The sequence below is a fragment of the Columba livia genome, chromosome 2 (genome assembly GCF_036013475.1).
Source record: "Columba livia isolate bColLiv1 breed racing homer chromosome 2, bColLiv1.pat.W.v2, whole genome shotgun sequence".
Lineage (NCBI taxonomy): Eukaryota > Metazoa > Chordata > Aves > Columbiformes > Columbidae > Columba > Columba livia.
In genome coordinates this window covers 19,062,036-19,076,055 of record NC_088603.1, presented here as the reverse complement: position 1 = coordinate 19,076,055, position 14,020 = coordinate 19,062,036, and the positions used below count along the sequence as shown (strand labels likewise).

Genomic DNA, 14,020 nt, shown 5'->3' with positions numbered 1-14,020 from the left:
ATGTCTCCAGGGATGGGGCATCTACCACCTCTCTGGGCAACCTGGGCCAGTGTTTCACCACTCTCATTGTACAAAATTTCTTCTTCACGTCTAACCTGAATCTCCTCTCTCCTAGTTTAAAACCATCACCCCTTGTCCTATTGCAACATACCCTGCTAAAAAGTCTGTCCCCATCTTTCTCACAGGCCCCTTTTAAGTACGGAAAGGCTGCAATAGTCTCCCCAGAACCTGCTCCAGGCTGAACAACCCCAACTCTCTCAGCCTGTCCTCACAGCAGAGCTGCTCTGTCCTTCTGATCATTTTTGTGGCCTCCTCTGGCCCCTCTCCAACAGGTCCATGTCTTTCCTGTGCTGAGGGCTCCAGAGCTGGACACAGGACTCCAGGTGGGGTCTCATCAGAGCGGAGCAGAGGGGCAGAATCACCTCCCTTCACCTGCTGGCCACGCTCCTTTTGACACAGCCCAACTTAATTTTTCCATTTTAAGCATCACTTAATTTTTCCATTTCCATTTCCAAATTGTGCTTTGGTTTAAAGATCACATTTGGCATACACATGGAACAGGCTTAAATGATATCGTTGCATCTATTAATAGGGGATTAGGCTTGATGAGCCAGAACATCTTCTCTCTCAGGCTCTATTCAACCTTTGCTTTATCAGCCTGTCCTAAATTGTGTCTTCCATACTGAACAAAAAGAAGCTCTAATTATTACTCATCAACAGTCTGCTCTTTGGTATAGTTCTCATGCCATCACATTTTACTAAAACATACGCCATTCAGCCCTTCTCTGTGTGACATCCATGTCCTTCTACTCCTTTGTTCACTCTTTTTGTTCATCCTTAAACATTTTTTTGTCTAGTCCTATCCATTAATCTGTAAACACTCCAGTAAAACACTTTCCTGCTTCCTCTGTTGTACCTCCCTCTGGATTCCTCCTAATTAATTATTTAATCTCCTAAAGTTACCAATATTATAAACAGATTAAAGAATTTCTGGATCCATGTTTCTTTTCTATCCTGCTGGTGTCACGTTCTCCTTGGATGACATTCCTGGGCCCAACTTCTTCCTCCACTACTTCCTCGACTTCAACCTATCATGTTTCTGAAAATAATTTTGAACTCTATCAATCTGAAACTCTCATCTCTTTAACTTCAGAGGACTGAAGGAGAGATCAATCAGGAAAAAATTCAGTATGGTGAAAATTGAATATTTAAATTATTTTCATCCAATTTTAGCTCAAAAAATTTCTGCAGTCAATTCCACTGTTCTTCATTTATGTTGCATTAAAATCCAATGTCTTAGAACTTAATATAAGAAGCTGTCAAATTCTATCAGTTCTTACATCAGTGTTTCCAGAATACATGGTTTTCCACAAAAACCTGGCATGCAGCTTCCCATTTCATGTGAGGACTATTCCAGAGCTTCCTTGTGTACCCACTATACTTACTGCCTCACTCTCACCTTGCTGCTTCCTTTTGCTTGGCCTGCTGAGCTACAAGCCTGTAAAGTCACTACACAGCCTCTATTCAAAATCCTCACTTAAACGATCTCCTTATTTTGAGCTCATTTAAATACACACACTTAAAATGAGGACAAGTATATTGTATTACCTGTAAGTCTACAAGAAACTACATTCTGTTTCTATGGAGAAAAACTATACACATCTCTTCCAATCACCCTTCTTTTCCTTTTCATAATTACTTTTTTAATATCATTTTTACTGGTTAAGAAGCCTTCAAAATCTGCGTTATAATAATGTTATCAAGTGTTTCTTTGTAAATTGTGTATCTATGGACTTACAGATCTAAACCTCATTTACAATTAAGCACATATATTTTTTTATTTATTGATCTACACCTAAGCCTATAAGTTTCTGTCCACATGTATAAACTTCTTAATTTTCTCTAATGCATCATTTTAGCATTCTAGTGAAAAAAAAAGAAACCTGAAGAAGTGGAAAAATACAGTTTGATTTCTAGAGGAAGTAAAACCATGCTTTCAGACAAGGCTGCCACTCCAGTTTCAGTTGCACAAGTTCTATTAAAGGTCTAAAAACTTATACTGATGTCTATAGACTATAAATGGTATAACCACATTATTTTAAGCTACAGTTTCCTAAGTTGGATTCCTCTGAAAATAGTAAACAAATGGTATTTTCCCACTTCACCTGTATTCAGTAACCTGACATGCCAGTTTGAGATAATGAAACTAAGGTACCATTTGAAAAACACAGCAGGTTTTCTCCTTAAAATGCCCAAGCGTAGGCACACAGGTCAACACTCTGCAAACCAGATAAAACCATCCTGATGCTGGAAGTACAAACAGCACCTCATCTCATTAATATCCAGAGAACCTAAATGTACTATGCTTTTTATAAAAAGTAATTTATTTGTATGAAGTAGTCTAAAAAAGAATTTACATGCCCAACTTTCAGCTACTTAATATGAAAGTAGATCTTAACGTCTTAATCAAGTGTCTAAATTCTGGACTATGATGACAGGTTTGAAAAACAAAGAGCCATGTAAAGCTGGTCATATAATACTTGCAATCTCCTTTCATTTGAAAGGTAATCATGTCTGTATGCCAGACATCAGAATACAATATTTTCTGTCGATACTTTGCAGTTAAGATGCACTTTCAGTGATGCCAAGATCTGACTTTGGATCACAATTACAGCCCACTTTTGCTACATGATTAAACCAAGCAATCTCACTTTAAATTAAAACCTGCAAAAATCGACTAACCTTTCAGTATTGAAGTTGGAATGGGACAATTCAAAAATCCCATGAGTTTGAGCTGAAATTAGTTGTTGGATTTAAACAGCTGGAGGGGGGAAGGGAGACATATCTGAAAGAAGGATACTGAGAGCAGCAGGACTCCCTTTAGGAGAGAAACAGAGAACAGTTAGTAAAATGAAGCAGGAAAAATAATGTGAGAAGAACAGTGTCTATAAAATGAAAAAGGGACCAAAGGAGTGAAAAACTGGTTGAGAGCAGTAGTAAGTCTTAATAGAAAGTGGAACAGAAAAGGCAAAGGGAAGCAAAGAAGACTTATCTCTGAAACTCTAATTATATGCCTCTGATTAAAGTATAAAACACTGTAAGAAGATTGTTATCACAGAATAAACTGACATGGGCCATTTGGGAGTCTCATATAACACTGGGATAAAGAGTCACTCAAACAAATAACAGTAGTTCCTCAAGTGTTCTGACCATGGCTATGTTGACATGGGTACGTTCTCCAAAACCTGCAATTGGACAGGACACAACGATATCTCAAAACATAGAGGGTGGTAGGTAGTGGTACTGGTACTTTAGTCAGCATAACATTTATGCATATCTCATGCAATGAATCTACGAAGATTAATGTAATTTCAAATTTATACTGCAGTGTCCTTCAGCTTCTCAAGACCAGGCAGATGTCAAGCACCGTTCTGAGCAGTAAATCAAGCACAGCTTCATGCTCTAAATGCGACACCTGTTTGGAAGGACTTACAATTTAAAAAAACATATTTGTTTTCTAAAAATTATATTCAATCACTAGTTCTACAGAAAGTGCTACCTTCCTGCTAAAGCATGAGGTGTTTTTGTTTTATTTCCTAAGCAATGATGTGAAGATTTCCACATTTTTGCAGTATACATCTCCTGCCACTCATTGGTTATGCGTTAGTATGGATAATAATAGCTGACTTGTCACCAAGGAAAGGAATTTTAGAACGAGGGTATCTTCACACTGGATAAGAGATAACCCAATAGGAAAAGCACGTGCATTACCTATATGCCAGGTGCAAAATAAAAGACAATTGAAGTAATTCCACTATTCACCAAGCAGTGCTAAAGTGCTATCATTACTACATAAAAAAAATTTGTGTTTTTCATATGCTTTGTGTGAGACAAACATTACATTTTATGTTATTAATTAGTTCTGTAATACTGCTAAATACCTAGAAATTGTATGATATTAGTATTGCATATGTCCTTCATAGACCTGACTAATTCTTGAAAGAGAAGTTCCAGGACCAAATCCTAACCAAATGGCTACAAAAGGCTCTCATCCACTTCACTTCCACGATGGAAAAAATTCAGACTGGATTTCTGAAAGTTAGGAAAAGTTTATGGTCACTGGGATCAGAGCAAAATGCCAATCAACACATTTCTGTCTGTGGAAAGGACGTACGTTATTGTGTGAACTACTGGGCTCAGCAAGATGCATTTGTGCTCAAAGAGCAACTGTATTATCACTCCATTTATTTAGTGTCCTTACTCAGGCATTTCTAGGACAACTTACTTCTAGAAATGCTACCTCGCTATGGAGTGCGAACTACAAGGTGGGATATACATGTACGGCTTATGCAAACAGAAATTATCATCACGCATTCTAAAAATAGGCCAGTCATCTCACTACCATTGCCTTACTGAAGCAAATGAATCATTATTGCATAATTTCCTCTGAAGATAACAGGAAGTCTTGATCCTTACTTCAACACTGGATTTGCTTCAATAGCTTATTTCATTTTCTTATAAAACACTATCATCATCTAGTGGTATATTTTGCTACTATGTAAACTGCATGTTATGATGATGAAAACATTTCATTTACTTAGCATTAAACATTAAGAATAAGAGGTAGATCTATCATCTTGCAGTTATGCCAAACTATGTGGAGGTGGGGGTAGAAAATGAAGTAACATGAAATTAACTTGAAAGAACTGTTGAGGATTTTGAGAACAAACAACATGTCAACATTTTACATGAGAGAAACTTGAACAATTTTCTGTCCAAAAGTGAAGACAGACTAAATAAAAAATACATCTCGAGGATGCTTCATATCCTCATTCATATTACCCATAGAGCTTAAAGGGACATGAACAAATATTTTGAAAGAAAACCTCACAAGTTTTTCAAACAAAAATATTTTTCCCACCTTTTTCTTATAATTTGGAGGAAAAAAATCCCATTTACAGAAGTCCACTATTTGTTATGAACATACAACCAGAATCTACACAAATAAATTGTTGACTTACGTGGTAACTTTTCAGTCTAACAAAATCAACTTTCATGGAGATGAACCTTTCTGAATTTCTGCTGAGATTTTTAATGTGCTCCACAAGGTCAGCACAGAACTTGTAGCCACCTTTGAGGACACAGAGAACCACAATATCATTGTCTCCAATATCTTGCATAATATCTTTGGCCAATCGTTCTGTCCTGGGGCAAAAAAAAATAAGGATAAAATAAGATTAGATGCAGATTCTCTAAGTTCATGGTTTGCTTTCCATGTGGTGACAATGAAACACCACGGTGAGTACAGAGCTTGACTGACAGTCTCTTTAGGAGTCTTGACTTGACTGGGTTTGGATCAAGTTCACAGTAGGCAGATACAGATTGATGGATGCAAGATGGAAAGCGTGTGAATCAAACTCATTAACCTTAAATGCATAAATTCCTTACTTATAGAAAAGGGAGTAACACATCTCAGCATATGTTGAATTCATAAGCATTTCGCAGACTTTCAGGTAAAGAATGCAACTTAGTCTTCAGTTTTATCTCAAAGGAAATAACACAAAATATTCCTGTACAATCCCTTAACTTGTCATGTTATTACACAAGGACAATAAATTAAGTGAAAGAGAGGGAAGAGAATTATTAGAATTATTTCATGCTGATAGGCTTTGGAAGATGCTACCACTATAATTTTAATAAAAATACACACAAATACTATAAAGAAATATAGCATCAATCAAAATTTTACAAAAGGTGCACATTATCACTATTTCCCTCAGAAAAAAAAGAAGAGTGTAAAGAGCTTAAGCGATTTTTTCAAGGTCACACACATGAGAACAATCAAGGTTAACCTGGAATTGCAGGGTTCCCATATCTGTCTTCTCTTTGACAATTCTGCATTACAAACACAGTGTGGCAGATGATTGAAACCAAAAGACACACATTTCTGCCATACAGTAGCACATAGATTTTCAAGATAAAAATAATAAGCATGAATGCTTAAGTAGCTTCACTTTCTAAAGAACAAGGTAGACGGTATTTCTAGACCTAAAACGGGGTACCAGGTCATTTCTAGATGTAAAGCAGGTATCAACAGGAAACTGAACAATGTCCTTTGAAATTTTGAGGAAAAACAGCTCAGTGCGTTATTTTCTGTAAACACTTTAGCTGGAAATTTCTTTGATGGCTTTTGGAAATAGATCAGTAGTTTCAATGAGAGTGGACTTCTTGACAGGATGCAATTTATTAAACTATGCTATAATTTATCCAATGTCTTTTTCATTATTATAATTTTAATTTTTTTTCTACCCACTGTAACATAGGAATCCATTTGCCACTACATAAATACATTGAATTTTAGTGAAATGTACATGTGTATATGTACCAGAGAAGAATAAGCTCTAAACTGAAGAGAATATACTAGTTATGAGAAAAGCTATTGCTTCATTTTCACATCTTTGTATTTGTAACGCTCAAGTAAATTCCATATAGCTGCAATTAGTATTTTTTAGATTTTAAAAATAGAAGATATCATTAGATCCTCTTGCTTGACCTCTAAGATATCATTCCTTTTACGCAATGTAAGACCAAAGATTAGTAAAAGACCTTCACTTACTTTACTGAAGATTAGTAAAATAATCTTTTATCATCTTTTATCAAGTCTGGGCATAAAGGTGAAAACTTCTTATTCAGAAGAAATGTTTCTCTAGTGATTTTCATTTTTTCTATATTCTTCCTCAGATTAAGGAGCTGAAATTTCCAAAAATTCCAAAGACTGCTTTGTATTTTAAAGGAATATGAACTCCAACATAGATTAAAAATTACTGATTTCAATTTCTAAATAAAATCATACCGTTTTTTTAATCTATAGCTAATTGCTACCAGCTGATAGGAGAATTTTCTCAAGTGCTGAGCCTTCTTGCTACAGGAAAATTGTCCACAATCACAATATATTCAGTTCTGCATCTTTTCCATTAAAACAGAATCAGTCTTTTCCACTGGAGTAAGAAAAAAATAGTGGAGTTCATTTTGCTGGAGTGCAAAACCAACAGTGGAGTTCAGTGCTTAGTTCAAACAAATTTATATTGAATTCTATGAGAACTGAAGTTGTAATGTGTTTATTTTTAAAAAGAGGAACTGAAGTTCAGTTGACCCTAACCAAAAGAGATGAAAAGTTCTACACACTGGTAACTGAAAAGGCAACAAAAGAAAGCTTGTGTTTAAAAATAAATACAGGAGTTATAACTCTTCCTTACAATGGATGTTTACAATCTTCTCTCAAGGAGTTCCAACAATGTCAGTACTTGGAACCGGCTATTTAAATGTGGCAGATAGAAAGCTGCAGGCTGAAAATGTCCCATGAAATTTCATTCAGATACTCCCAATAAATACACTGTTGAAAATTAGCATTTCCATGTTGTAACTTTTCTGTAAGATTTTTAGCAGCATGTCAAAATACTGACTGAGCAAGAGCACTGAGCTGGCCTACCAGAAATACCAAGGCACCATCAAATGCCTACACTGAGAACACATGGGAACTACTGACAGGGCAAGGAATGAGTGACAGTCAGGCTTTCCCACCGCCACCTCCAAACCCAGCATCTGGACCCCAACTGTCCACAACACTTCTTGGTTATGCTGAATGGCAGAAGTCAATGGTGCAGGCGAGAGCCATTAGCTTAATCAGCATTAATGATCTGTACTAGGGAGCTGGCAAAGTTGTACATAGCTGAATGTAGTTTTTTTTCTCCTTTTCATATTAAAAACACAGGTTTCTTGTAATTTACATTCCAATGCCAAGTTCACTGTACAATCACACTCTCCTTTTCTGAGACCCCTGTCTCATTCAATGCCCAAATCAGAAGTCAGGTGGAAGAAAACAGACAGTGAGTTGCAAAGGCAACTACAAGTCTAGCATTTCCAAAACTTCAAGCATTTAATTACTTTCCAAATTAAATAAATATTTTTATAATTTCTAATATAATATTTTAGGACAAATGTTATATACACACTGCCTGCGAATGACAGGATTTATAAAAAAAAGAGAATAATACTACTGATCAAATAACTTATTTAGTAGCATTCAAACTACGCATACCTGTCAACGATAATGCCGTGAGGTATGAGCACATACTCCAGATCTCCGTAGTAGTGCTGAGGATAAGTGAATAAATCCAGACTGTATCCAGGCCAATTGTCTGAAATCTGCATATCAAATAGTAATGTTAAGAATACTTCATGGTGTTTGACTACATGTAACTGATATAAAATCAATGTTGTATTACACTCTATTGGTTGAGTTAATCATATGACATGATCTCTTCCAGTTATCATTCACTATTTCACTTTTCTTATTAATTATTTTGCTTCTCAGTATATTTCAGCAATTAAATGCTACATTTTTTCCCCACAGAACATGGAAAATTTCACCTGAAGTTAAAAACAACTAGATAGAAAGAGGAAACATTTAATACCAAACTTGTGGCAAGTCTACATTTCCTACTACATTCAAACTCCAAATGCAAATGTAAGAGTACAAATGAGAAGGGATTCTCCAATGGGAGATTCAGACAGTGGGATTAAAACTCATAAAATCATACATTAAAATTGTACATTTCTGGTTTAGAGGTATTTTAAAGTTGCACATAAATAAATACATATTCTACAGATGAAACAGCACATAGTGAGAATAAATGATGTGGTTCATGGATGGCATCTGTACAAATCAGTGGAACACTGTACTTCTTACCAAAGGTGACGTTCTTTATTCAGATAAGTCATCAAAGATAAGTGATTACAAAATGTTTGTATCTCACCTCACTATCAGCTAGTCTATAAATACATACATTAAACAGAAAAAATAATTTACAGATTAATTATATGTTAGTTTCATAAGCATCAGAATACAATTAGGAGATCCCACAGCATAAAATGGCAGCAGAGATTAAGTAAGGCAAAAATCAGCCAACAGTCAAAGGCTTCAGAAAGCTTCAAAGATGGAAAGTCTCTATCCAGCACAAGAACTAAACAAACTCCAACCCAAAAAATTTCACAATTCCTTATGAAAGATAAGACCTGTAGGTTCACAAGGTATCTTGGAATCATTATGAAGCTTTGCTTCAATATTGGTTCAGGGTAAAAAGCAACACCTAATAGATTTTCCTTACAATCATGTTTATCAAGTCACATATTGTCTTTCTTCTTTCTACAGCTTGGCCATGTGAACCTTGAGTAGAAGGATCAACGGTGAGAAACTTGCCTCTGTGAAGTACACAGCTTGATGGCATTTCTGCTCAATGCAGCCTTTAAAGGACCATCACTGAAACCAAACCCTGCTTATGACTTCATGTAGTAGAGCAATAAACCACGTCTCAAAAATATCCAGGCTAACACAACATGTTTGATGTCAACCTGTTCCTCCACATCTGGTCTTCTTGAACTCAGGCATAGCCCTGCCTCATGCTGTACTGGAACAGTGTTCTGCCTCCTGGATTTTTGTTTGGTTAGGGTTTTTTTGCATACTCATTGACAGCTACAGACACCTTGACTGTCGTGTTTTTTTAACTCTGCCCAACAGCTTCGGTATCAAAGAAAGTTATTTGGTGGTGACTACTACGGAGCATTTGCCCATGAAGAGCATGACTGGGAGATCACTGGCATCAATGAAAGCTTTTCCCCTGACTTAACACAAACCTTGAAACTATACAAAAGAAAAAAGTTACTTAGTTACATTCCTCATTCCCATACAAACAGATTTTAAGTATCCTCCTTGGCAAGGTGTTTAACTAGAGGAAATCTTGCGCCAAAAACACTGCTGTAGGAGGCCTGGGAAGCCTGTTTTTCCAACTTCATTTTCAGTACATAGGGGTGGCTGACACTTTTTAAACATTTTGTAGCAATGAACTGGCATGGTTTGTTCAAAAGCATTTTAACATAAATCGAAACTATTTCAGATAGTGCTTTAAATTGCACAAGGACTATAAACATTCCCTAAGAACCCTTGTCACTATTGCTTACTGATGCACTCTTGTCAAATTGCATGTTTTTAGTGTGATGCAGAACATCAAACTAAATGAATGGAAAGTGCTTCAGAATCCGTACAAACCAATAGCTTTTACTTAGGTTACAGTAAGTTATGAAACAGAATCAGGATGACATTTTGATTCTCCTACCTATCCTTCTGGTTCTCTTGAATAAAAGAACATAAACTGCATCGCTTTGGAGTAATATAGTTCTCATCTACAAGTTCTCACTGGCATTTTACAAATAAGATTAGATTCACATGTAATTTCTAATTAATTACTTTTCTAAGATAATAAGCATATTTTATATTCTTCTTCCTTTTAAACAGGCACTTTGCAATGATATAAATTAGAAATTCTCATTTACCCTAAACATATTCACAGCATTATGCTATAGGACAATTTTCAAGTAACTATAAATTTTTACAAGTATTCTGCTTGTGAATTAAAAAAAAAAAATAAAAATAATAAAAAAGTGTGATTATCCTCAGTTTAATAGCTAAGCATAAAAAATATCTGCCCCAAATTAAACTCAACTATTTACTTCTGGCTTTAGCCCTTGAAAATATGAAGGAAATATTTGTGACCGTTTCAATAAAAAGACAGTATTAAACTGGATAAATAAAAATATATATACTAAATATATTGGTATACGAGTTTGTAAAATAAGTTCTACAGTGAAAGAAAGATCTATTTTAAAAGTTTGGGCTTGGCATGTTCAAGCAGCCCGGTACAAATTCTTCAGCAGGTCTTTAAAAATTTGATGTGAATGTATACAGAAAGGAATAAAAACACTGGAGAAGCTGGAGACATTCCATGGCAACACCTTTGGAAGAACATTACTAGTTTTGTTGTCTGGCAGCGTGGGTACACATGAGTTTGAGCACTGGACTCACTTCATGATCTGGATTCTGCTTTGGTATACAATAAGGGAGTGAGCATCAAGCCAAGTCCAGCTTTTGTAAACTTAATTCATATTGCATCGGCCTTACTGTTGGTTGGTTTATGGAGGGGGGGGGAAAGCACATGCACACATTTGTGTGTAGCTAGCAGAAGAAATTAAATCAGTACAGTAGAACACAGTTATGAGCATTCATCTCCTTCGCAATACCCTCGTGTTGCTTTGGTGCTAAACACAGTCACCCACGTTAAAAATGCCATTTAGTACCCGGCTGTCAGGACAGGCAGTTGATGCACGGTGAGTTCATGGAGTGCTGGAACATCCAGCAAGGGGTTTCTTTGGAAGGGGATGGAAGGCACAGTGGCGTGGACAGGGTGCGATCACTGCGACACAGACCCCTCAGGTTTGAATCCCAACACGACAGTAAAATAAGAATACAGCTATGGTGGTGGCAGTGGTAGCATCTGCTTCACAGGAAAATCTGGTTTGTCCATCACAGCAAGTAGCATATTCGTGCACTTTTACATAATCTATTCAGCCCCACACGTACCCAAAACTCACTGCCAAAGCTGGGGATTTTTCCCACCACAGAGAACGGGGCAGCCCGGCAGCTGCTGTGACAGGGCTGCCGCATCCTCAGGGCCTCCAGGCATCTCGGTGGGAGCCCGATACCGGGAATCATGATCTGAGTTGCACAAGCACAGCCACAGCCGCCGCTCGGGATAATTCAGAGCCGTATTTCCACGGCAGAGAACGAAAGCCCGGCGGGGCCGGGGAGCCGGCCGGCCCGCTCGCCTCTCGCCCGGGGGCCGCGCACGCCCCTTCGCGCCACAGCCCGCGGGCCGGGCCGGGCTGGGCCGGGCAGAACCCCTGCGGCAGCCCCAGCAGTGCTGGGCACGGCGGCTGTGGCGGGAGAGGCGAGAGCAGGGTGAGAGCCCCAATGCCGGCCGGGGGAGCCCGGAGCAAACGGGGACCCTCGCGGGGCGGCTCCGGGGGCGGGAAGGACGTGAGGGGACAGGCGGGGGCTGGCGGCGGCCTCGGGGTGGGGACCTGGCCCGGCGGGGACCTGCGCGGTGCTGGGGCCCGGCAAGCAAGGGTCCCCCCGCTGGGGGTCAAGCACAAAGCGGCGGGGGCGCCGCGCTGAGGGGCGGGCAGCGCGGAGCCTGCGGCAGCGCAGGGCGGCGGAGGGCGGGGAGGGGCGGCGGGGAAGCGCGGGAGGGGATCGCGCACCGCGGGGGGCCAGAGGCCGGGGCGGGACGGGAGACGCTTTGCATTTACCACAATGCCGCGGCCTCCGCCGCTCCGCACCGCCACGCTGCTCCCGCCTTCCCCGGCCATCTTCCTCCGCGCCCGCCCGCGGGGCTGCGGGGGGCGGGGCCGGGCGGGCGAGCGGGGCTGAAGCCGCGCCGGGGCCGGGCTGCGCGGCAGCTGCGCCCGGCGGAGGGAGGTGCGGGGAGCCCGGCGGAGGGAGGTGCGGGGAGCCCGGCGCTTGCCGGACTGCGGCATGGCCGAGGGGGCCGGTCCGGGGCGGGGGCCGCACCCCTGTGTCTGGGGCCGTTCCGCCGCCTCCCTGGGGAGCAGAGCCCGCGGTGTGTCCGCCCGCGGGGACTCGCCAAACAGGCCGGCGTTATCTTTTGTTATGCCATGATAAGCCAGGCTTAGTTGCTAAAGGTCTCTAATGAGGAGAGGAAATGCGGACTGTAACGCGTGAGCCAAACTGTATGTCCAGGCGTGGGATCGGCGTTCAGAGAGCGCCGCATGGGGCCCGCGGTGTGTGCAGACGGCGCGGGGGATGGAGGCGGGTACAGGTGGCCGGGCGGCCCGCAGAACCAGCGCTGGCAGGGGGTGGGAAGGTTTGGGCAGAGCTGGGTAAGAGGCTTGGGCTGACTGAGTTAGTGGATAAGGTTAAGCTGGTATGGTTTAAACTGACATTTTAACAGGTTTTTCCTTGTAGTCTGGGGAGAAGATGCCAGAAAGCAAACTTCGCATAGTTCATTCATCTACATTTCCATCCTTGCTGACCTCTGAACTGGCGCTCCTTCTTCCCCACCACTGTGTACCTGCTGGAGCGAGCGAGATCTTCAGCCTACCACCATGTCGCTCATGCTGTCTAGTAGAAGGAAAACAGATCAGGAACCACGCAACCTTCTGCCATCCTCTTTCCAATTCTGTTAAAATTATTGTTAATATTTTGTTTTCACAGTCTCACAGATGATCAGCAGCTTGTTTCTTCTCTTAGATTGCTCTCATCATTGTATACCTTTACATTCCCGTATAAGAAATTCAAATTTGAACTTGCTCTATCCTTTTTGTATCCTGTCTTTTGGGAAAAATGCCAACAGCCTCAGTCTACTGCAGGTAAAATTACAGCTTTTCACTTTCTTAAAAGTGAAAGTTGATTATGATTTGTGCTATTTACCTGTTAAATATATAGCTGGTAGAATTATGCCAGTAGCAAAAAAAAAAACAAAACTGTAAACTCACAGAATCAATAGAAAACAAAATTACTGAGGTTCTTTGTGCATGATGGAAATGAAGCTGCTAAGGATTTTGCTATGGAGGTGTATGCACTTACTGAATGTTTACATGTTTTTTTACAGTATATACTAGTATCGAATTAAAGAATTTACAGTAGATTTTCAAAACTTTTTTTAATTAGGGCCAAAAAAAGGTTAGTTAAAGCATGGTATCAGGGCCTTAACTGTGCAGGACTGTAAGCATTCTGAAGAACATTCCTATTATCTTTGTTTAGCTGTTTGTTTATAAATGAAAAATATGAGGAAAAGAATAAACACTTTTAGATATACAACCATGGGAAATGATCAAAGGGGGAAAGAACAAAGAAAATTGGGTAGATCATGCTAACATGTAGGTCTGGACACACAGCCAAAAGACATAAAGGAGCAGATGGAAGAAGTGACACACAGAGAAACAAAGCAGAGTTAGGATTTACATGCAAATCCCTGGTGAATGTATTTATATCTTGGGCCTTCACAGAACAAACTTCATAATTTCAGCTACACATCTTTTCCTGTTTACCCTGTCACTGATAAAAGCTGAACGGGTAGGATCCACCATTTCACGACTCTCATCTGAA

At 39.8% G+C, this 14,020-nt stretch overlaps 1 protein-coding gene and 1 long non-coding RNA gene across 8 annotated transcripts in view; one reads left to right on the top strand and one right to left on the bottom strand.

Moving 5' to 3' along the window:
* PRTFDC1 (phosphoribosyl transferase domain containing 1) overlaps positions 1-12,359 on the bottom strand; it is a 46,644-nt gene extending 34,285 nt beyond the window's left edge. The window contains exons 1-3 of one of the 6 annotated variants that reach the window (XM_065050776.1): positions 12,202-12,359; positions 8,099-8,205; positions 5,022-5,205 (exon numbers count right to left, since the gene is read on the bottom strand). In XM_065050776.1, the coding sequence (XP_064906848.1) occupies positions 5,022-5,205; positions 8,099-8,205; positions 12,202-12,261 (351 nt within the window). In that variant the 5' untranslated portion in view covers positions 12,262-12,359. Of the gene's footprint in view, positions 1-5,021; positions 5,206-8,098; positions 8,206-11,473; positions 11,795-12,201 lie in introns of those variants that run through there. The other 5 variants (XM_065050774.1, XM_065050775.1, XM_065050777.1 and 2 more) reach the window with 5 other exon arrangements.
* A 41-nt stretch (positions 12,360-12,400) lies between these two features.
* On the top strand, positions 12,401-13,732 carry LOC110357609 (uncharacterized). Of its 2 annotated transcripts, none has more exons than XR_010469975.1 (2): positions 12,401-12,693; positions 12,878-13,732. It is a non-coding gene; the product is annotated as an uncharacterized LOC110357609 (long non-coding RNA). The 2 variants fall into 2 exon arrangements; XR_002411344.2 differs by having other exon boundaries at positions 12,864-13,732.
* Positions 13,733-14,020: the final 288 nt, after the last annotated feature.